Below are 22547 nucleotides of genomic sequence, written 5' to 3'. Positions count from 1 at the left end.
CCTGAGTTTATTCACAGTGACAATGGTAAACAGTTTATCTCGAAGGAAATGAACCAATTTTTTGCAAATTACGGGATGACGCACGTGAGGACGGGGTTATATTCTCCTCAAGCGAACGCATCCGAGCGCGTTAATAGAGAAATTGTTTCGAAGATTAGGATTTTCCTGAAAGATAAACCTGACCATACCGATTGGGATAAGCATATACCCGAGATTTTATCAGTTTTGAGAAGTGATTTTCATACGGCGATTCAGTGTTCTCCATACTTTGCATTATATGGCCAAAATATGGTCCAACATGCCTCAACGTACAACATTTTAGGGAAACTCGGCAGTCTTCTGGAAGACCAGGTTACGGTAGTAAGCCGAGCTGACAAGTTGACTAATATTCGTGAGCAGATCCGTAGAAACTTAGATCAGGCCAAGGATAGGGGAGTAACCACCTATAACAAGCGCTCTAGGCAAGTGAACTATAAGAAAGGTCAGGAAGTTTTTCGGAGAAACTTTACCTTAAGTAACTTCAAACGGCATTAACGCCAACTTCCTACCAAAATACCTGAAGTGTCGCGTGCTTCGAAAAATAGGCAATGCACTGTATGATCTCGAAGACCTAAACGGGAAATTGATAGGTCGCTTTCACGCTTCGGACATTCGTCCGCAATGAACCAGAAAGAACGTTTCCTTGCCAAATTACAATTTGAATTTTTTTTATATACCTACCAATTGGACCTTTTTTTTTTGTCTGGGCGTTTTGGCGGTCGGGGACATCTCGCCCAGTATTCTCCCCGAGCACTGACCTCATAGGATGTTCACGCGCGTACTCTCCGAGGACCGTGAACACCCTGGCAGTCCACGCTTGGGTCGGACTAGCCTTTCGGAGTTTGGACGAGTTCTCCAGATCAAAATGTCTACGCCTTTTTTTTTTGTTTTGCCTTCCTGTGGGAGCGATACCCACTAGAAATCATCTTTCGGAGTTTTGACGAGTTCTCCATAACAAATGTCTAATTGCCGCAAAGCCCTTGCAAACTAGGAAACAGAATTAATTCCCAACTTGACTTAGTTTTTTTGATGGACCTATGTTGCCCGGCTAGCTTCGTAGTAGGACTTTGAGACTCTTATCTCAGGGGTGAGTCGTGCCCCACGTTGCTTGTCGTCGGAGATCCCTGGCAGTGGCTTCTCACAGATGATCCGGTTTCCTGTTCGATTCATCGTCAGGTCTTCTAAGCGAAGCAGGTTTGTTAAGGTCTGCTGCTACGGTCTACGGTTACGGTCCAATTGGGAGCGTGTCCGCGCGAACACACCTAGTGACTGGCGAAGGTTGCGATACAAAAGTATCGAAAAACAAGGAAAAAACAGACCGGCCATCACTAGCGAAAATTGCCATGAGTTTCCGGCAAGAAAAAAAAGAGGAAGGGTGGAAAATTGCGTGAGCGAAATTTTGGCGGCCCTACAATTATACAAATGGGAATATATAACATCTAGGGGCATAACTTCAGCAGCAAAGGCGTCAAGCTCCGCTAATACACTGCTTTAGTAACCTCATTGCTCACTTCGCATCCCCAACGATATTCAACTCTACTGCTTTGGTAACCTTATTACTCACTGCGCATCCCCAACGATACTCAACTAATCACAAAACATCCTCGCCGGCTGTGCGCGTAAGCAGGTAATTGTCCAGAAACTAGGAAAGAGTCGATAGCGCAAAGCACCGAAACCGTTCTTTCCGACAAATCTCGTTTCTACGCGTCTATTTTGGGTGGTAATAAACCTTGCACCGGTTGTGTTGTGTGGACACAAGATCCAGTTGAAGTAGGTCGGCGTTCGCACATGCCAAAAAAAAAAGGTAGACGTAACGCAAAGTTAAGTAGATAGGTTTAATTAACTTAGAAGCAAGAAAAAAAAAAAAACAAAACAATACCAGCACTGACTGATAAATGCAAAACAGTTCACGTCTTACCTGAACATGTAAACGATTCCGTTAATTTTCCTATAAATTTAAAAGTTATGTTTTACTTGAATATGTGAAACAATTTCTTCGAGGAGTATGATTTACCCCAAATTTAATCTTAATTGCGTTTATAACAAATTTTCTTAGTACATATTACATATTAGTGTCATACTATGCGCTATACCGAATTGATATTTTGTTAAACTCAAAAATAAGTGCTACTACAACAATATATTAATTTTGTAAGGGGGCCCCAATTATCGGAATTTGTATCCAAACTGTATAGCCCTAGAATAGGTTTGTGAATGAAACGAAAACGGGCATTTAACCAAATTTTTACTTTGTATGTAATATATCTACTATTCATAAGCACATTTATTTACAATTTTTTTTTCACACCAAGCGCTTATAACCCTTGTCAAGAAAAAAGGGGGTGACATAAATATAGGTATAGCTTAAAATATTTCTTTTATAGCATACATACGTTAGTAAAAATGAAATTTGAATAAACTTGTAAATAATATGGGAATGCTGGCGTCACCATTTATTTAGAAGGCACGTAGGGTCTACAGGTAAGGGGCCACCGAAAAATAGGTGCGTCGGTGGCCATGGGTTTTGAGGGTGGGTAAAAGCACCGGGCGTCGCAACAACACCCGCGGCGCCCCTCTATATATTCGGCCCTTTTATTTGTATTTTTATTTTTCAGCCGCTTTTTTTCATTTTGATTTTGAACTTGTGGTAACCGGTCATTTCCGGTTCGCAAATTTTTTTTGCTGCGTTAGATATTTTCTTTTGAATTTAAATTTTGAATGTTAACGGTCTGTCCGTGACATCCGGTTCGGCCGGATGTTGTTTTAGTTTGAACTTATAAGCGTTTTGAGTCGGCCTCTGTGCTTCTGTCGGTTTTTTTTTTTAATTTAACAGCTGCTTGTTTGATAGGCATGATATGACTTTTTTTCTGTTTATGGCGCAGGAACAGTAAGGTTGGCAAGGACCCGCCCCAGCCGACAATGACTAGCCACTGTGCACCACAACATCATGCCGACCGCCTTCCTTACTGGTTCCACTGTAAATGCGTTTCCATAACATAGGAAACTAGAAATCACCCTTTTCTCTAGTCCGCGGTGGTTTAAAATTGCCTTTCATAATTTACAAAGGCACGGGGATGCAAACAACGTTTAATACCTATTTTCCTTTGGTTTCGGGGACGGATTTAGCTGAAGTAATTTAATTTTTTATTTTTTTCAATAATTGTTTGCTTTTTGTAGCGACGCTCGAAAGTAGCTTCGTGTGCAGATCTTCAGGCGTAGAGAAATTGTAGCTATATGAAATATCTTGTACGCGCCTATGATGCGTAGCCTCGTGCGCACCTTGCCTTAGGCTGATTAAAAACTATTTGAGAAACACGATGAGTGAAAATCGATGGAATGGCTGTGCATCCAAGCATCCACCGTGATCAAATTGTTACCGTTAATGAAGTTTTAGATGAAATGGCAAAGAAAAGCCGCCGCATGCGCTTGAGTTTTTAATGTAGCCTTTTTCATATCATATTCTAAATACACGTACTTTAATGTTAAAGCTAAACACAACATTTTTTTTTTTATTTATTTAACTGAAAAAAAAAAATTTTGTTTGAACTCTCCCCAAGGCAATTTTCTGGCTACGCCCCTGCTTAATGTTGTCGCCAAGATTGTAACAGGCTTTGATATATAATTGCAATTCGATACGCTTTGAAAAGAGGCCCATGTTTTTCATAAGAATTCGTCTGTAGGGAGTTTATAGGTATAAAATTTAAGAGTTACAGCAGCCAACCGACTTTGGTTTTTTCAAACTGTTCACGAAATATGAGCGTCTAAGGCCCGGGTTTTCAGTAGTTGGTTAAGCTAAGTTTAAACTAAGTTTGCTTAAACTCTAGTCAAATTTAAACTCCAGTTAAACTACTGAGCAGTTTTTCAGTCACAGTTTAAGGCCGCCTTTGGGGTATGCTTTTTTGTGCGGTAACATTGGTTTTTTATTATCTAGATAATTTGTAGATACGGCAACAGCTGGATTTTGTTTACCCAACAAACATGGAAAAAAAACTCCAGTGAAATTTATATATATATGTAGTTCCTGAAGTGATATCCAACTTCATTCTCCAATCACTATCCAACCTTTGAGAAATTTTGTAAAATTAAAGGTTATTAATGCACAGTCCTCAAATGAATATTCAACAAGTTTCTCCAGTTGATATCCTTCTCCAGATGGATATCGAGTTGAGGTGAAGTTGAAAAAAATCTCCTAGGTGGTACCACCAAAGCAAATAGCTATTTATTGTGAGAAATAAACACCTAATTGATAGCGTAAGTAATCAAAAATAAATTATATAGGCGGTGGCCGTGGTATGATGGTAGCGTGCTCCACCACCACATACCCCGAGCAAAGCAACAAATCAAGCGCCACTGATCAAATTCGTTAACTATAGTTGTCCCGATGACAATCTATCGTCGGAATAAAGCGCGACGAGTACACCAGCCAATACCGTGGTCGATTACGTACTCTCTTTTTCTACAGGTAGATTTTTGTTGAACGTAAAATAATCGACCGGCAAATTTAATGGAATGGTGTAAAAGCGAAGTTCTGGTGCCCAACTGTACCAGATCGTGGCCAACCCATTGCTTTTCACAAATGGTGGATATGACCAAAACATCATTCCGCAGGGAGCGCCTTGCCATCTTTAGCATAATTCCACCATCTCGAACGGTATTTCCAAGCTTACAGTAAAACAACTCAGGCCTTGTCATTAGGAAAATATGGAAATCTGGACAAAACATCAAAGTCGTATCGACCGATAACACAGATATTGGAGACGGTTCTGCTCCTGTAAAGCCTTTTTAGACGAGTTGGTTTTCTTTTGATAGGGGAAGATGACAACCTTTGAAGCACGTGTAACTTCCACTGCCAACAAAACACAGAGCCGCTACATTATTCCGAAATAACTCGCCTTAAGCATTTGAGCACAGAAGTTCGTGTCTCCGCTATTAAGCACAACTCGTTTTGTAGGGAGTTAGTTAACCACTACGGCGAGTCTTAAATAATCGTCGCTAGATGGATCTAGCTCTCCATTGCGCGCCTAGCTTAGAGATTTACAAACAAGCATACATACAAGTGAAGCTAATGTAAGCGTGTTAAAAAGAGACCTGGCTGGCTGATCATGAGCCGGCACATCATTGTAAAAGTCACACCAGCCATTTCGCGATAGCTGATGTCATTGGGGACGCCAAGGGTGCCAAGTCTTCTTCCACCACAGTCTCATAATCCAATGTAGGTTTTCCCTTTATCTTCTTCAAAAGCCAAATACTTTATCGCTAAAACAACAACCTCATCAGCTTTGCAAAAACTTTGCAGAGAACCCAAATAGCATAGAAGCAACTCTTTTTCGCGCTATCAAAAGCTGCTTCGTAGGAGTAAAAATGTGGAGAGTGTCACTTGTGAAGATGTTATGGTCCGCTTGGGATAGTCATCATTTGAACGCACCTAGTGGCTAGTGATGGCAAAGAAAAGGACCCAGGACAATTTTAATCGAAAACGGACACTAGAGGTCGCCACGGCCGCGAAAGCGATGATCTCTAGGAAAGAACACGCTGTTTCCGGGAGAGGAAAAAAGATTGACAGCGCCGGCAGGCAGAGGAAAATCGCGGCAAGGAAAAAATTAAACATTCCTGCCGAAAAAATCATATATTCTCATTTTCACATGTGCTACGGATACTGAAAATATTAGATTAGTGTTTGCAGCTGTTAAAGATACAATCCTTCAATCAAATCTGAAGGAATATAATTTGGTCTGAAGTGTATTCGGATGTACGGGCAATTTTTGTGATTTTATTATATTCACGATTCCCTTTTCGTATAAGAATTAACTAATTGGGTGCTGGCAGCAGAGTTTATAAGCCAAATTACCGAAAACGTACAATCACTAAGTTATTAGTGAACCGGCGTGGTACTGCTGTGGTTTTGGCCTTTTTACGCTAAACGACTTGTATTGCGCAGTCCCATTCCGACGCAGGAAAAGTTGAGAATCAGTCATAAGAAGACAACAGCAAACCGAAGTAGCCAAAAAGTAACACGACCGCGAGAAAATTAAAAATCAAACACTTTGTATATGCTTGGAATTGTCTGGAGCAAAGTTTAATCGAGGAAATCGGCAATTGGAATAAATGTTTGTCCAATCATGTTGAGGTACCACTTTCACGATTGAGTGTATACGGATGTAGGTAATCCCTGTGAACTGCTCCCGCTTTGCGCCCTCTACACGGCATACAGTATCCTTGTTAACCTATGAATACATATATGGGCACTCTTGTAGTCAGTGTTATAATACCTAAACAACGGTGGGGAACATGATAGGTGTTCCACGTTGAAACTCATACCAGCAAGATGTCATATCGAGCACGACAGCAATTGAGCATAAATAACTTAAGATACCCATACTGCTTGACTCACCACCCTAGAACGCAACTACCACCAACCGCGTGTTAACACCACCATTGCGTGCAACACCGCGCGCAACCACCAGCGGGGCTATAACATCGACTCTTACCACAACAACCGGCAGGGCCGACGCATATGGGCCGGCCGTAACAGCCACTGGGGCAACAGCAACCAGCAGACCCAGCCGTGACACCAAGACCAGCACGAAAGCGGTGAGTTCGTTCCGGATACGGAAAACCAAGTTTTTTTTACCTACCTTTAAATTTGATAACTTATGTTAGATTCAGTAGATAATACTATTTAAATTATGCTTAAAATTATGTATATACATGAGATGTAAAGGCGGGGGATTACTTGTACTTATACCCAGTCAGCATTTTGGAAGAGTATCGGGAAGTTGCTAGAAGACGCTCAAATTCGAAACTCAAGGTACCGTCGGGAGAAGGGTGTACCCTGGATGGGATTATTCTTGACTAATCAGTTGCAGGCCACATTTTCTTTTCCCCTTTATTCGTTTTATCATCATATTTGATATGACATTTTATTAGCTTTCACAATTTTTTTTATCGTATTTAACAACAATTATCAATCATATAAAGTAATGTTTTGGAATCATTTGTGAATATGATTACGATTCAATTTTCCATCATATTTAGTGCGTAATTCAATATTATATTGTAAACATATTTCATCAGCGGATGGAAGTGTCCGGGAGCTCGAAGGTGAGCAAATTAAAGCCTCAGGTAATTGCCGATAGTTAACTTGAACGAGGTTCACACACGACTACAACATCCAACATTATCTATGGTCATCATCTTAAATAATGGTAGTGTGATGTTTTAACAAGCGTAACCCATGTAGGATGTTGAAGCCGGAACATATCGAGCTCAAATTACCAGCGGTTCAAACACATCAGAGCTTCCGTACCACGGTTTCATACACTGTAACCTTTTTTTTCTTTTTTTTTGGAAGACGTGTCGACATAAATGCTATCGGACCTCGTAGTCTAGGAACAGCATCCACATTTCTTTAGGTCTAAACATATTTTTGGTATAGCCATAATTTTTTTTTTTTTTGTTGGTTCAATTGTTTAACAAAATCGATATTTAGTTGCAAGGAATAATCAAGGCGTATTGATACGGAAGTAAATTGGTCATCCAGATGCTGGGTGGGTATGAACTCCATTTTAGATTTTTCATGTATAAAATTTAAAGGAGTGAACTAGGCTCATTATAGAAGCGTAAATAATTACGGCATACCCGATTTGAAATCTCGGATTATTAAATTTTAAACTAAGGTTAACATAGTTAAGGAATTAATGTCAACAGCTGAAGCATGATAAGCCTATTAGTACGTAAATACATACGAACTTCAAACGTAAATTATGAATAAAAAGAATACTTCAATGTTTTTGAGAAACGTAAGAAGCGTTAATAAGCTTAAAATCTATAGCACTTGCGTTGTTTGCATATATACGGATATGCATACATACATGAAATTACATACATAAAAGTGCATATGTTCATAGACATGCAAACCTTATTATACATAACAGTAAAAGTAGGCAATTTAAAGACAGTTTCTGAACTTCCAGCCACAGATACAACTATATATTACAATCAAAATTAATTAGTCATATATGTTCAGAAACATTTTATTTTTAGAGCCGAATAAAATAAGATAAAATAAAATAACATAAAACAAAATTATATTAAATCAAAAGGAAATAAAATGAAATTAAATTAAATAAAACTAAGATAATATTACATGCCACAAGGTACAATAAAATTAAACCAAATATTCCCTAAAATCACAGAATAGATAGTAAATCACAATATAATGGGATAACTAAGACTATAAATAACAATAATAAAACCTTTATGTCTTGGCTTACCAATTATCTGTTGGTTATCTACGTATTAAACTATTTTGGAATTTTCACCTTGTTCTCTGTCACTGTTCTAACTATTAATATAAACTACTTTTGCCAAATTGTTGTGTTAGGAAGAACTTAATAAAATACAAAACACAAATACAAATCAAATGTAAATTATACTAAAATACCCTAAGATAGCTTAATATGCCTCCTATTTGATTATTGCTTGGAATTAAGTCGTACCCTAAGTTTTGTAACCTTGGATTTTTTTATAATAAGTTGTAAATAAAATATAGTAATAATGGGAATGCTGACTTCCTTAATTATGTAGAAGACATAGGGTAATACAGGTAAGGGGCCACCGAAATACAGGTGCGTCGGTGGCCATGGTTTTGAGGGTGGGTTATGTACCGGGCGTCGCAACAACACCAGCGGCGCCCCTCTATATATTCGACCCATTTCTGTTTCTTCTTTTTCCTTTTCATTTTCAGCTTTTTTTTTTTGTATTTAGTAACCGGTCATGTCCGGTTCGGTAATTTTTTTTTTGCGTTTAGTTTTTTTGAAGTTTTAGTTTCTTTTTGAATTTTAAATTTTGAATTGAATTTAACGGTCTGTCCGTGACATCCGGTACGACCGGATGTCGTTTTAGTTTGAATTTATAAGCCTTTTGAGTCGGCTCTGCGATTTTGTGTCAGTTTTTTTAAAGGCATGCCCTGAAGCAATACATAGCTTGGATTTTCTAGAGCGTCTTGAGAATACCGGCGAAGAAAGCGCGAGTTCCTTTCGAGTTGAAGATGCGCCATAATAATGGTCAATAAATTAATTTCTATGTATGGTATATTACTTAAGTTCTTGAGTCTCTTCGTTTCCGTCTTTATCTCTCCCTATCATACTTGTAAACAATCATTTATGTTGTCTTTATTGTTACGCATCGCAGAGCATTCTTTATATCCCATAGATAGTGATGGTCCTAGACTATAGGTTGTCTAGTTCCAAAGACTGCTTACATAGACTGTTGCGCGTATTCAGCAAACGTACTAAAGGGCTCAAAGTCTTCCATCTCAATGCGCAAAGCCTATATAAAAAGCTGGATGAATTGAGATTCATATCTGAGGGTTCTGATATAGATGTTATATGTATTTCCGAAACCTGGTTTTCTTCATGTCACAAAAATGATTTGGTGCAACTAAATGGATATCAAATTTTCACGGCTGATAGACGTGGTCATAGTGGTGGTGTTGCTATATATGTCAAAAGTAGTTTATCCTGTAAACTTTGCTGCAGTGCTAGTCCAAGTGATTCTGTCGAATATGTGTTCGTAGACGTGTTCTCTGTAAATAATGAAAGGCTTCTTATCGGCTGTGCATACAGACCTAATCGTGGAGTTGACTTCTCTGGCTTTATTGAATTTCTCGAGCCTCTACTTATAAGCTATGATAATATAATCATTGCTGGGGATTTCAACTCCAACCTTCTTGTCGACTCAACTCTAAAGCTAAGTATGGAGTCTCTTGGACTTTTTCCCACCAATTTAACTTCACCTACACACTTTACTGACTCAAATTCTTCTTTGCTGGATTTATTTTTTGTGAATGATCCCCTGAAATTGCTCCACCACAATCAATTGTCGGCATCTTGCTTTTCAAAACACGATCTGATATTTCTTAGTTATAACTTTCAAACGTCACACATCCAATGTTCCTTTACGTATCGTGATTTTAGAAGCATAGATTACAGTTCCCTTAATGCAGCGGTGCAGTCGGTCGAATGGAGCTTGATTCGTACGCTGACATCGGTCGATGATCAGGCATCATTCCTACAGAACCATATTAATAGGCTTTTCGACGACCATGTGCCAGTGAAACTCAAGGCTGCTGCACACAATAATACCCCTTGGTTTAGTGCCAATCTAAAACACTTAATTCACCGGCGTAACCTTGCTTACTCACGATGGAAAATTTACAAAACCCTGGAGGCTCACAACTGCTTCAAAGCAGCTAGGATCGCTGCAAACAAAGCTATTAGGTCAGCAAAGCAGAAATTTTATAATAACAAGTTTAGTGCTGCTTTGAGTTCGAAGGAAACCTGTAAGTCGATTAAACATATTGGTATCGGAAAATTCAAATGCGATATTTCTGTCCTCCCTGATGTAGACATTAACGAGATAAATATAAATTTTGTAAATCTGCCAATCTCAACTGACAATATATGTGCTGACAATTATTGTATTCGCGCTAATGTTGATTGTGGTCCTCTTGAGTTTGCTAGTGTCGATGATTGTGATGTTCTTCAAGCCATTCTTTCAGTAAAGTCTAATGCTATGGGGTTCGATGGTATATGTCCGAAATTTTTAAAAATAATTCTTCCTAAAATCCTTCCTCACTTAACCTACTTGGTTAACTCTGTGCTGACGTCCTGTGTATTTCCCAAATGTTGGAAAGTTGCTAAGGTAATCCTAATCCCCAAGCAAAACAAGGAGTATAGACCTATAGCTATTCTGCCTTTCCTTTTCAAGGTCGTCGAACGAATTTTGCACTGCCAGATAAATACTTATGTGCAGGATAATAACCTTCTCACAGATTCCCAGTCTGGATTCAGGTCAAATCGTAGCTGTAAAACGGCGCTCCTATCGGTGATAGAGGATACTCGAGAACAAGTTGACAAAAATTTTACTGCTTTCCTGACTCTTCTCGACCATTCAAAAGCGTTTGACTCGGTCGACCACACCGTTCTCTGCAAGAAGCTGGACAACCTATTTAATTTCTCCAACTGTGCAACAGCCCTCATCAGATCGTATTTGGCCGACCGAACTCAGGCAGTAAGTGTTGGTAGCAGAAAGTCTGACTTCGTCAGTGTTTTAAGAGTCCCACAAAGCTCAATCCTTGGTCCCCTGTTATTTGTTTTGTATATAAACGATTTGCCTGGTGTTCTCAAGTATTGTAATATTCACATTTATGCTGACGACGTACAATTGTATATGTGCTGTCCTAGTGATCGTACCAGTTCATGTATTAATAACTTAAATTACGATTTATGTCAAATTGGTACGTGGGCTTCTATGAACGGCTTATGTCTTAACCCTAAGAAGTCGAAATGTATAGTCATTCATAGAAGGTCACTAGATAAAAGTGGAATGGAAAATTTAATTTTAGACAACACTATTATAGAATACGTTGACACAGCAAAAAATCTAGGTGTAGTTTTTAACAAAACCTTGACATGGAAAGATCACATCTTCCGCACAGTGGGAAAAGTGTATGGGATGCTTCGTACACTCTGGCTTACACAATATTTTACTCCGTTACATATTCGTCTACTAATAGCAAAAGCGTACTTAATACCTACGCTGCTTTATGGTTGTGAGGTTTACTCTAATTGTGACTATGTATGTAATAGGAAACTTAATGTTGTTTATAACAACATTGCTAGATACGTCTATGGGTTGAAAAGACTTGACCACGTCTCTCATCATGCTTACAGGTTGCTAAACATTTCTTTCGATAACCTTATTAAACTTAAAACGCTCACTACGCTACATAAATTAATATATATGAAGAAACCTGACTATTTGTATCGGAGGCTAAATTTTCTCCAGTCGTCTAGATCTGTTCTCCTTACCCACTTCAGACATCGTATGCTAATATCTGATCGCCAGTTCTTCATTACTTCCATACGTCTTTGGAACTCGCTCCCTTCTAGACTTACGCTTATAAGCAATGCTCTGCTGTTCAATAAAGAATTACCAAATTTCTATAATAACCTAGACAATTAAAATACTGATTTCTTCTAAGCAAATGTACTCTATCATTCGTTTATATTATTTATTTACTATTTATTAAATATATTATTTATTGTAACCTTTTCTTAGCCATAGTCATTAGCTTTAAGTTTCAAGTTTAAATTGTTCCTATTTTATGCCTTTTACCGACTAGCACTGTAAAATAATTTTTGCCAAATTGTTGTGCTGGGATGAATTGCCTAATAAATACAAATACAAATACAAATGATAGGAACTTTTTTTGTTAAGGCGCAGGACAGCAAGGTTGGCAAGAACCCAGCCCAGCCGACATGACTAGCCACTGTGCACCACAATATCATGCCGACAGCCTTCCTTGCTGCTTCCATTGTAGATGCGATACCATAACAAAGATCTGGTTGATAGTGGACTTACCAGGTCTGAAACCGCACTGACAAGGTATAATTATTTCGTTGACTTTGCGCTTCAGTCCTTCGCGCAATAATCTATATAGAACCTTATAAGTCATACTTAGTAGACTGCTTTCCTGGTAATTGACGCGGTTTGCGGAATAGCTTTTCTTGTTGATTGCGCAGAGCACACTCAAATTCCAATCTGGATGCATGCGCTCAGATAGTCCGCCATTACCCGGCGCGATGTTATTCTCTCGACGGGATATTGCAATATTCACTTAGTCATAGTCGGGTGTCGGAACGTGTTTTCCGACATCGGCGATTAGGATATCGAGTTTGTCTTCTCCCTAGCTAGCTAGCAATGAGGAGAAGTGCTCCCGCCGCAACTTAAGCACACACTGTACATCAGTTATCAGGTTGCCATTATCATTCCTGCAGGAACCTGCCCTGGTCTTGAACCCTTCCGTCATCCGCCGGTTTTTTAGTAGACCTTTCGGGCAGTTTTTATCAATCAGCATTTGAAGCTCATCGCACTCACGTTTCTCTTCCTTCTTGGCGGCACGATAACGCTCCAATTTGACGCGCGTTAACGTACACGTACGCAGCGTGGGTCCAAGGACAGCGTGGCCCTTTAGACCGCATCTTTTTTTGCCGAGGCAGCGCAACATTTCTAAACCTGTACTATGCATGAACTAATTGTAAGTGCGGCGCGCAAATTTAGAAAATATACTAGTTACAGGAAATACAGGATTGCAAATTTAACATCCGTTCTATTGCCGTTTTTTAAAGCCACTTCCTGTTGTCAATTAACTGACATTTCTTATTTGCATATCTTACACAAATCTGGCAACATTACAGATGACGTTTTCTTTTACTTGATTTCTTCGTTCGACCAAAGAGGATAGATATAACGAATCGAACTGGCAAAGTTACATGAAAATTAGTAACATTTTGTGTGGAAATAAATTGTGAGTAATGGTGAATGAATGCTAATTAACAAGCGTTTAATAATCACTTGGAAATCGAAGTGAATTTGCAATTTTCTAATGAATTAAAGTAACTTTTCCAGCGGCCAAAAAAAATTTCACTACGCGACTCTCATTTCAGGTAGGGTCGTGCCTGGCGTATACAATGTATATGTGTAAGAAAGAATACGCCATTACATGCGATTTAATGTAATACGAGTGCGTGTGAAAGAGAAAACGAAGTGTTTTGTTGTTTTTTTCTTTTTGAAGGGAAGTTGAAGAAGAAAAAATTTTTTTTATTTGAACGAAGAAATTAATAATGAGATAATCTATGTATTAAAACCAAATATCCTAAACGAAGTGAAAGAAAAGCTTGACAAATTGATAATTGTTGATCTATCTAAGCGAAATTTGTATAAATATGTTGAATGAAGTGCATTTTATATAGCCAAATATCGATAAGTCGCAACAGCTGATGCACTGGTGCGTTTAATCTCTTGGTGGCACACACTAAACCCCCACGCCGGTGGGCACTGGCACTAGCTGGCTGGTTAGCTGGCATATTTGTAAAAAGCACCAAAGAGTGAGTGAATGAATGAATCATAAATTTTTAAAGCAGGCGTAGCACCTTTCCAAAACTGCACTACAGGCTATGTACTACAAACGCACATACATATGCTGATGTACCACTAAAGGTGGAATTTTGTTGTTGAAAATACCAATTAAGCAAGTTGTTTGTGTGTGAAATGAAAGAAAGTTTCGTTTAGGAAGGCTTTCTTGCTTTTTTTGTTAAAAATTTGTTTGTTGTTACATCAATCAAAGGATTGATTGCTGCTTGTTGGGATTACATACTCCGCTCATAACTGAGCGAATAACGATTGCTGCGTCAACAGCAACAACGACAACGGAGCTCACAACGGCAACCAACAACAACTGTGTTCACAACGCCAACCACGACAAAGACTACAACGGATCGGTACTTAAACGACCCGCTGCTGGTCAATTGGAACATTTAATCTGGCCTGGATATATATTGCATTATGGATGCTGGACAGCAAGAAAGCAAACAGGTATGTATGTATACATGCATATATACTCTTATCTATTTTTAAGCGACACCAATTCCGCCCATTGAAAACAAGCGCATAAATATTCAGCAAAACATTAAGCATATGCATTGCCATATGAAGAAGGTATTTGCGTTTGGTTATATGTTTGCACATAAATATGCAAAGCACCGCAGTCATTGGATGGCACTTGTTTACCTACGAATTTCGGTGCGGCAGCATAAAAGCAAAAAATATGATATCATCAAATGCCAAGCAGCACTTTTTTACTCTTTTTTGTTGGTCTATCTTGACTGAGCTTTTGTGAAGTTACTACAAGTGGATGGATTATTTGTATGTATTCATTTGTGTATGTGCTCCTCCTTAGTACTTATATACATACATAAAACATTTATATTGTGGGCAGCAGTTTTTCAAGTTGTTTTTCTTAATTGCTGCAGCTGCTGTGTGCTGATGGCTGCAGCTAATAAATGCATTTAAGAAAAATCTGAAAGCTATTGGGAAATCGCAAGCGTAAAGACTGCAACAATTGGTAATGTCAATCAAATTGGAGTGCTCCTACACATACTTACACACCAATACAAACATGTATTTACATATTTTATAGGTAGTGTGGTTCTTAAAAAACTACTAAAATATTAGATGAGTCCCGTATTCCATACTCTGACATTTTTTCAGTTCTCATCATTTGACATTGTCATATACCAAACCCACGGCCACCATGTTCACCACCTGGACCAAACAGATGACAACACTTGGGTTTGTTCAACTACACACAGGCCTGCTAGCAGCCATTTCTCTGTTGTTTAATGTGGTTGAAACTGATGATAACGTCTTTGCCGTGGTATTGGGACAAGGCCACTGTTCAGTTGTGTCAAGGCACTCGAACAAACTTGGATAACAGAAGCCCCATTTTGCCAGATAACTCCCTGACTCTCGGTAAGAATGGTACTGGTGTTTGTTCTCTTATAATCGCACTCGAGCTATTTCCGACAACCGTTCGATAACACTGCCAAAAACTTTGGAGCGTGTCTACATAGCTACAAAAATAGCAACACTTTTATAACACTGCTGTTGTAGCGATAAGGACAATTCCACGAAGATTGTTGTTGTTCCAGCGATAAGGACACTCCCCGAAGGCCGTGGGGAGTGTTATCGAGTTGATGGTCCTTTGCCGGATGCAGATCCGATACGTTCCGGTACCAAGCCCGACCATCTCGGGAAAGATTTGTTATGACCACATGCGACATTCGAGGCTCTCCCCCAGCGCATTGGGGGGGTCAAAATATACCCGCGGTAGGTATGCCTGTCGTAAGAGGCGACTAAAATACCAGATTCAAGGGGCTGTGTAGCGCAACCCTTCAGGTTGCCAGCGCAATATATAGCTTCTCCACACCCAATTGCCAACCTCACCTATCCGCGGCGAATTTTGTTCTTGTTGTTGTAGCGATAAGGTTGCTCCCCGAAGACTTTGGGAAGTGTTATCGATGTGATGGTCCTTTGCCGGATTTTCACTAACAGACGAGGCGACCCCAAGCTTCTGTTGTTGTTGTTGTTGTAGCGATTAGGTTACTCCCCGAAGGCTTTGGGGAGTGTTATCGATGTGATGGTCCTTTGTCGGATACAGATCCGATACGCTCCGGTAACACAGCACCATTAAGGTGCTGGCCCGACCATCTCGGGAACGATTTATATGGCCACATTAAACCTTCAGGCCATCCCTCCCTCCCCACCCCCAAGTTCCATGAGGAGCGTGGGGTCGCCAGAGCCTCGTCTGTTAGTGAAACGGGATTCGCCGCTCGAAGGTGAGGTTGACAATTGGGTTGGAGAAGCTATATATTGCGCTACACAACCCCTTGAATCCCACCCCAAGCTCCTCATGGAACTTGGTGCTGGGGAGGGAGGGATGGCGTGAAGGTTTAATGTGGCCACATAAATCGTTCCCGAGATGGTCGGGCTAACACCTTAATGGTGCTGTGTTACCGTAGCATACTGGATCTGTAGGACCATCACATCGATAACACTCCCCAAAGCCTTCGGGGGCAACCTTATCGCTACAACAACAACAACAACATTATCAAGTCCTCCAGGAAACTCTTAATTGAACGGAACCGCTCTCCTAAGTCATGCGGAGTGTCTTTATAGTTAACACATCAACGTCGGTATGGCCTAGAAAGTTCCATGTGGGCATATTAAATCGTTCCCGAGTGGTTAATACCTTAATGGTGCTTGCTACCGCAACGTACCGGGTCTTTATCCGGCAAAGAGCCACCAACATCGATAACACTGTTGCTGTTTTTGCTATAAAGACACGCTCCAATGTTTTGTGGAGTGTTATAGAAGGGTTGTTGTTGTATCGATGAAGACCTTCCCCGCAGGTTTTGGCGAGTGTTATCGATATTGATGGTCAGGTTATCAGCCCTTGAATTCCACTCTATGAAGAGTTCACTGCTGTTTTTGTTGTAAGCACAAAAAACAATGATATAAATCCGATACGGTTTGATCCTGTCGGCTTCTCATGCTAGCCCGCGTCTTCGGCTCTTTGAACTTCAGTCGCCTCTTACAACAGGCGAGCCTTCGACGCAAATATTTTAAGCGCCTTAACCCGCTGGAGGCTTATTGGGTCACTCGTTAAATTAATTTCACGAGAACGTATGGAAAGTATTGCCAGAAATCGTTAGGAAATTGATAGATGTGAGGTAGCCGCCTTTAAACGACCTGCTAAATGAAAAATTACGTGTGAAAAGCACAAGGGTTTTCTTATAAGAGCAAACAGTAAGCTTACTAGCAGAGAATGTCGTGTTATTTAAATAATGCTAAACAGTTGGCCTCTACCGGCCATATAAATAGTTCCCGAGATGGTCTGGCAAGCACCTTAGTGGCGCTGTGTTACCGGGGCGTGCCGGATCTGTATCCGGCAAAGTACCATCACATCGGGGGAGCAACCTTATCGCTACAACAACAACAACAACCTTCTAGGCCATAGCGCTCTCCCTCCCCCTAGATCCATGAGGATTTCGGGTTCGCCAGAGCCTCTGCTGTTAATGTAACAGGATTCGCCACGGATAAGTGAGGTTGACAATTGGGCTTGGAGAAGCTATATATTGCGCTGGCAACCTGAAAGGGTTGCGCTACACAGCCTTTTGAATCTATTTGGTATTTTATTCGCCTCTTACGACAGGCATACCTACCGCGTGTATTTTCTAACCCCCTTATCCGCTGGGGGGAAGAAAATGTCGTTATACGGCTGTAAACAAATCACCCGCTAATTACATATCTATACACTGGCAAAGTTGTTTTCTCTCTCCACCTACTTAACTTTGCAAGCTTGTGTTAAATATAAGCCAAGCACCTCATTTGGTATTCCACCTACTCATAAATGTGCCAGCGACCAGTTTAACTAAAACTTTTTCGAAATAATCTTTGTTATTGTTATACTCAGTTGAGCAGAGCTCACAGAGTATATTAACTTTGATTGGATAACGGTTGGTTGTACAGGTATAAAGGAATCGAGATAGATATAGACTTCCATATATCAAAATCATCAGTATCGAAAAAAAATTTGATTAAGACATGTCCATCCGTCCGTCCGTCTGTCCGTTAACACGATAACTTGAGTAAATTTTGAGATATCTTGACGAAATTTAGTATGTAGGTTCCTGGGCGCTCATCTCAGAACGCTATTTAAAATGAACGATATCGGACTATAACCACGCCCGCTTTTTCGATATCGAAAATTTCGAAAAATCGAAAAATTGCGATAATTCATTACCAAAGAGGGATAAAGCGATGAAACTTGGTAGGTGGGTTGAACTTATGACGCAGAATAGAAAATAAGTAAAATTTTGGACAATGGGCGTGGCACCGCCCACTTTTAAAAGAAGGTAATTTGGAAGTTTTGCAAGCTGTAATTTGGCAGTCGTTGAAGATATCATGATGAAATTTGGCAGGAACGTTACTCCTATTACTATATGTATGCTTAATAAAAATTATCAAAATCGGAGAACGACCACGCCCACTTTAAAAAAAAATTTTTTTTTTTTAAGTGAAATTTTGACAAAATATTTAATATCTTTACAGTATATAAGTAAATTATGTCAACATTCAGCTCCATTAATGATATGGTGCAACAAAATACAAAAATAAAAGAAAATTTCAAAATGGGCGTGGCTCCGCCCTTTTTCATTTGATTTGTCTAGGATACATTTAATGCCATAAGTCGAACAAAAATTGGCCAATCCTTGTGAAATTTGGTAGCGGCTTAGACTATAGGACGATAACTGTTTTCTGTGAAAAAGGGCGAAATCGGTTGAAGCCACGCCCAGTTTTTATACACAGTCTACCGTCTGTCCTTCCGCTCGGCCATTAACACGATAACTTGAGCAAAAATCGATATATCGTTACTAAACTCAGTTCACATAATTATCTGAACTCACTTTCTATTGGTATAAAAAATGGCCGAAATCTGACTATGACCACGCCCACTTTTTCGATATCGAAAATTACGAAAAATGAAAAAAGTGCCATAATTCTATACCAAATACGAAAAAAGGGTTGAAACATGATAATTGGATTGGTTCATTGACGCAAAATATAACTTTAGAAAAAAACTTTGTAAAATAGGTGTGACACCTACCATATTAAGTAGAAGAAAATGAAAAAGTTCTGCAGGGCGAAATCAAAAGCCCTTGGAATCATGGCAGGAATACTGTTCGTGGTATTACATATATAAATAAATTAGCGGTACCCAACAGATGATGTTCTGGGTCACCCTGGTCCACATTTTGGTCGATATCGCGAGAACGCCTTCACATATACATCTAAGGGCCACTCGCTTTTAAAACCCTCATTAATACCTTTAATGTACAAACACATTCTAGGGTCACCCCTGGCCCACCCTAATGGCGATATCTCGAAAAGGCGTCCACCTATAGACCTAATGCCCACTCCCTCTTAAAATACTCTTTAATACCTGCCATTTGATACGCATGTCTTACAAACACATTCCAGGGTTACCCTAGGTTCATTTTCCTACATGGTGATTTTCCTTATTTTGTCTCCATAGCTCTCAACTGAGTATGTAATGTTCGGTTACACCCGAACTTAGCCTTCCTTACTTGTTTTACATTGATTTTTTTTGCTGTTATGTATTTTTCATCACAGCTTAAATATGCTTCGTATTTGTATAAAAAAGATGTCATAGAATTCAGTCATATTAGATATTTGTAAAAGTAACAACAACATCTAATTTAACCATTAAAGTCTTAAAAGGGATTTGGTTGATACTTCTAAGTAAGCGAATTCGCAAAAATCCATTAAAAATAGATGAGTCAAAACTTGTATAGAATCAGAATACATAATTTGCATTTCCAAACATTTGTACATGTGCATATATGCACATACATACAGACATATGTATGTGTGTCTTGAACAAAAAAAAAAAATTAAAAATAGTTTACTAAAAGAAAAGCGTACCATCTTCAATATTAATCGTCATATGTTGTATATTTATATTTTCAAGTATTACATACATACATACGTCTGCGATAGCCATCAGTAAATTTTGGTTACACCCAAAAAATTAGCTTCATTATGGCATCCCAAAACAGACCGTGGTGCTCCCTTATTCGCTCCCCCCCCCCCCGCCCACTTCTCTTGCGCGCAAAAGTTGTATACAAAAACTTGCTTGTGTTGGTTTTGTTGTTGGCCATTATTGCCGGTCGATTTTTTGTTGTTGTGGCTCATTCTGCTGATTATGTCAACGTTAGCTGAAGTCTAGCGTTCGCAAAAAATATTCTTATCGTCAGTAATCGAAGAAGGTTCGTGGTGCGCAGATTAGGCACGTTTACGAACTATGCATTATTACATATTAATATTGGGTAGTTCCATATCAAATCGTCTTAAGCTTATGAGCATTTCTTGAAGTTTTGGGTAATGCTTCTGTTAATAATCAGCCTTGTTAAGATTTTCGTTCGAAGGTTAGGTTAGGTTGAACTGGCCGGTCCATGAGGACCTCACATAGACTGATTGAGTCAGTAGTGTTACCAGAAGTTTGTTTTAACGACCAAACTGAAAAACCCTATCAAAAACCAGGACCTACATATGTTATAAAATAACTCCGTCCTCTTGGCAAATACTAGAAGTTTCCTAGGACTTAAGCCACTTGCTGCTTCTAGATCTGACAGCTGTATCACTCCTAATAGCTGGAGTCTTAGCCTGGCAAGTGCAGGGCACGAGCACAGAACGTGCTCGATCGTTTCCTCCTCCAACCCGCACTTCCTACATCTGCTATCACTGACCAAGCCTAATTTAAAGGCATGTGACGCCAGAAGGCAGTGTCCAGCCAGAATACCCGTCATGAGTCTACAGTCCTCTCATTTTAATGATAGAAGCAACTGTGTTAGTCTAAGCTTGTAAGACCTACACATAATCTTCGACACTTTACGCGCTTGAACCCACGTCTTTCCCGCTTGGTCGATCATGTGCACCTCTCGCTTTCGCTTAATCTCGCCCAATCTAATTGGGACGTCTACGGAGCAAGCTTCAAGGGATGCGCCCTTTTTAGCTAGTTCGTCCGCTTTTTCATTCCCATCTATTCCCATATGCCCTGGGACGCAATATAGATGTATGCTTCTCCCTGTCCCAATTCTCTCCAGAGACTGCTTACACTCTAACACGCATTTAGATGCTGTGCTATGCGAGATTATTGCCTTAATTGCTGCTTGACTGTCAATATAAAAGTTAACACGGTTGCAGCTTAAGCTATTCTCTTCCAAGGTTTCTACTGCTTTGGTTACGGCTAATATTTCCGCTTGGAAAACGCTACAGTAATCCGGCAGCCTGTAGGATCTGCTTATTTCCGGATCAGCGCGGTATACCTCAGACCCTACTCCTTCCACTACTTTGGAACCATCGGTGTACACATGTATCGCCTCGTCCGCCATTTGCGCACCCTTGCGCAAACCGTCCACCTCTATTGTGGCCTTAAGATCTCCCTCGAAGTGCAGATAGGGAATCAAGTAGTCTTGTGATTGATGACGCTATACTACTATGGCCATATGGTCGGCGCTCAAGCTGCCCCGAAGCACCGAGCCTGGTTGCGGTCGTTAATGCTTTGTTCTTTGCTACCAGGTGTACAGGTGGAATGTGCAGAATGGCATACAGTGCAGCCGTCGGGGTTTTTCACGGCTCCCGTAATGCTTAGCATCGATAGTCTGCATACCCCTTCTAATTTTTTGAGGTATGTTGTTTTTTGTGTGGCTTTCCACCAAACAAGAACTCCATAGTATAGAATAGGGACAATCGCTGTAAAACCCCAATGAGAAAGAGAGGGTGGATAGGACCCACGTACACCCTAGCATTCTTTTACATGCATATAGTGCCGTTGAGGCCTTCTTGACCCTCTTCTCCACGTTGAGCTTCCATGACAGCTTACTGTCTAGGATGATTCCTAGATATTTTGTGCAAGGTTTCTCCTGTAAGGTCACCCCTCCTAACTTAGGCCTGGTCCAATTTGGGACCTTGTACCTCTTTGTAAACAAGACCATATCAGTCTTCTCCGCATTGACTTTCAACCCGACATTAGATGCCCAGGTATGAATATCCCGAAGCGCCCGGTCCATCAAAGAACTAATCGCAACGTGATCTGCGTAAGCCGTAAGTTTTACGGGCCCCTCATCGAATTGCCTGAGCAGTTGGTTGATGACCAGCGTCCACAGCAGAGGTGATAGTACCCCTCCCTGCGGCGTGCCTCTATCCACTGATTTCGTTCGAAACGATGAATACTTTTAACCTTAGGTTAAGGTAGGTTAGGTTTGGTGGTAGGTTCCCTGATAGGGGAAGCTCACTTGGACAACATGAAGGTCCGTTGTGATACCACATACAATAAAATAAAATAACGGTGACGTAGATATAACTAAGAGAATCGTTGTAGCGATTAGGACACTCCCCGAAGGCCTTGGGGAGATGTAGATATAGGGGCTATCTAACAAATCAAATTGTAAAACAAAAAAATTATTAGAAAAACTGCAGTGTTGGCTAATATATAAATTACTATTTAGTTACATGACCCT

At 40.0% G+C, this 22547-nt stretch overlaps 1 protein-coding gene across 20 annotated transcripts in view; it reads left to right on the top strand.

Moving 5' to 3' along the window:
* The first annotated feature begins 13348 nt into the window (after positions 1-13348).
* Positions 13349-22547, top strand: part of Patronin (calmodulin-regulated spectrin-associated protein patronin) — a 108015-nt gene continuing 98816 nt past the window's right edge. For 18 of the 20 annotated variants that reach the window (XM_067772181.1, XM_067772165.1, XM_067772170.1 and 15 more), the window contains exon 1: positions 13350-14478. In XM_067772181.1, coding sequence (XP_067628282.1) covers positions 14449-14478 — 30 coding nt within the window. In that variant the 5' untranslated portion in view covers positions 13350-14448. Of the gene's footprint in view, positions 14479-22547 lie in introns of all 20 variants that reach the window. The other 2 variants (XM_067772163.1, XM_067772162.1) reach the window with 2 other exon arrangements.

This window comes from Eurosta solidaginis, chromosome 3 (genome assembly GCF_040869045.1).
Source record: "Eurosta solidaginis isolate ZX-2024a chromosome 3, ASM4086904v1, whole genome shotgun sequence".
Classification (NCBI taxonomy): domain Eukaryota; kingdom Metazoa; phylum Arthropoda; class Insecta; order Diptera; family Tephritidae; genus Eurosta; species Eurosta solidaginis.
Note: the sequence above shows the minus strand (reverse complement) of the source record. Positions and strands in the feature narration are given on the sequence as shown.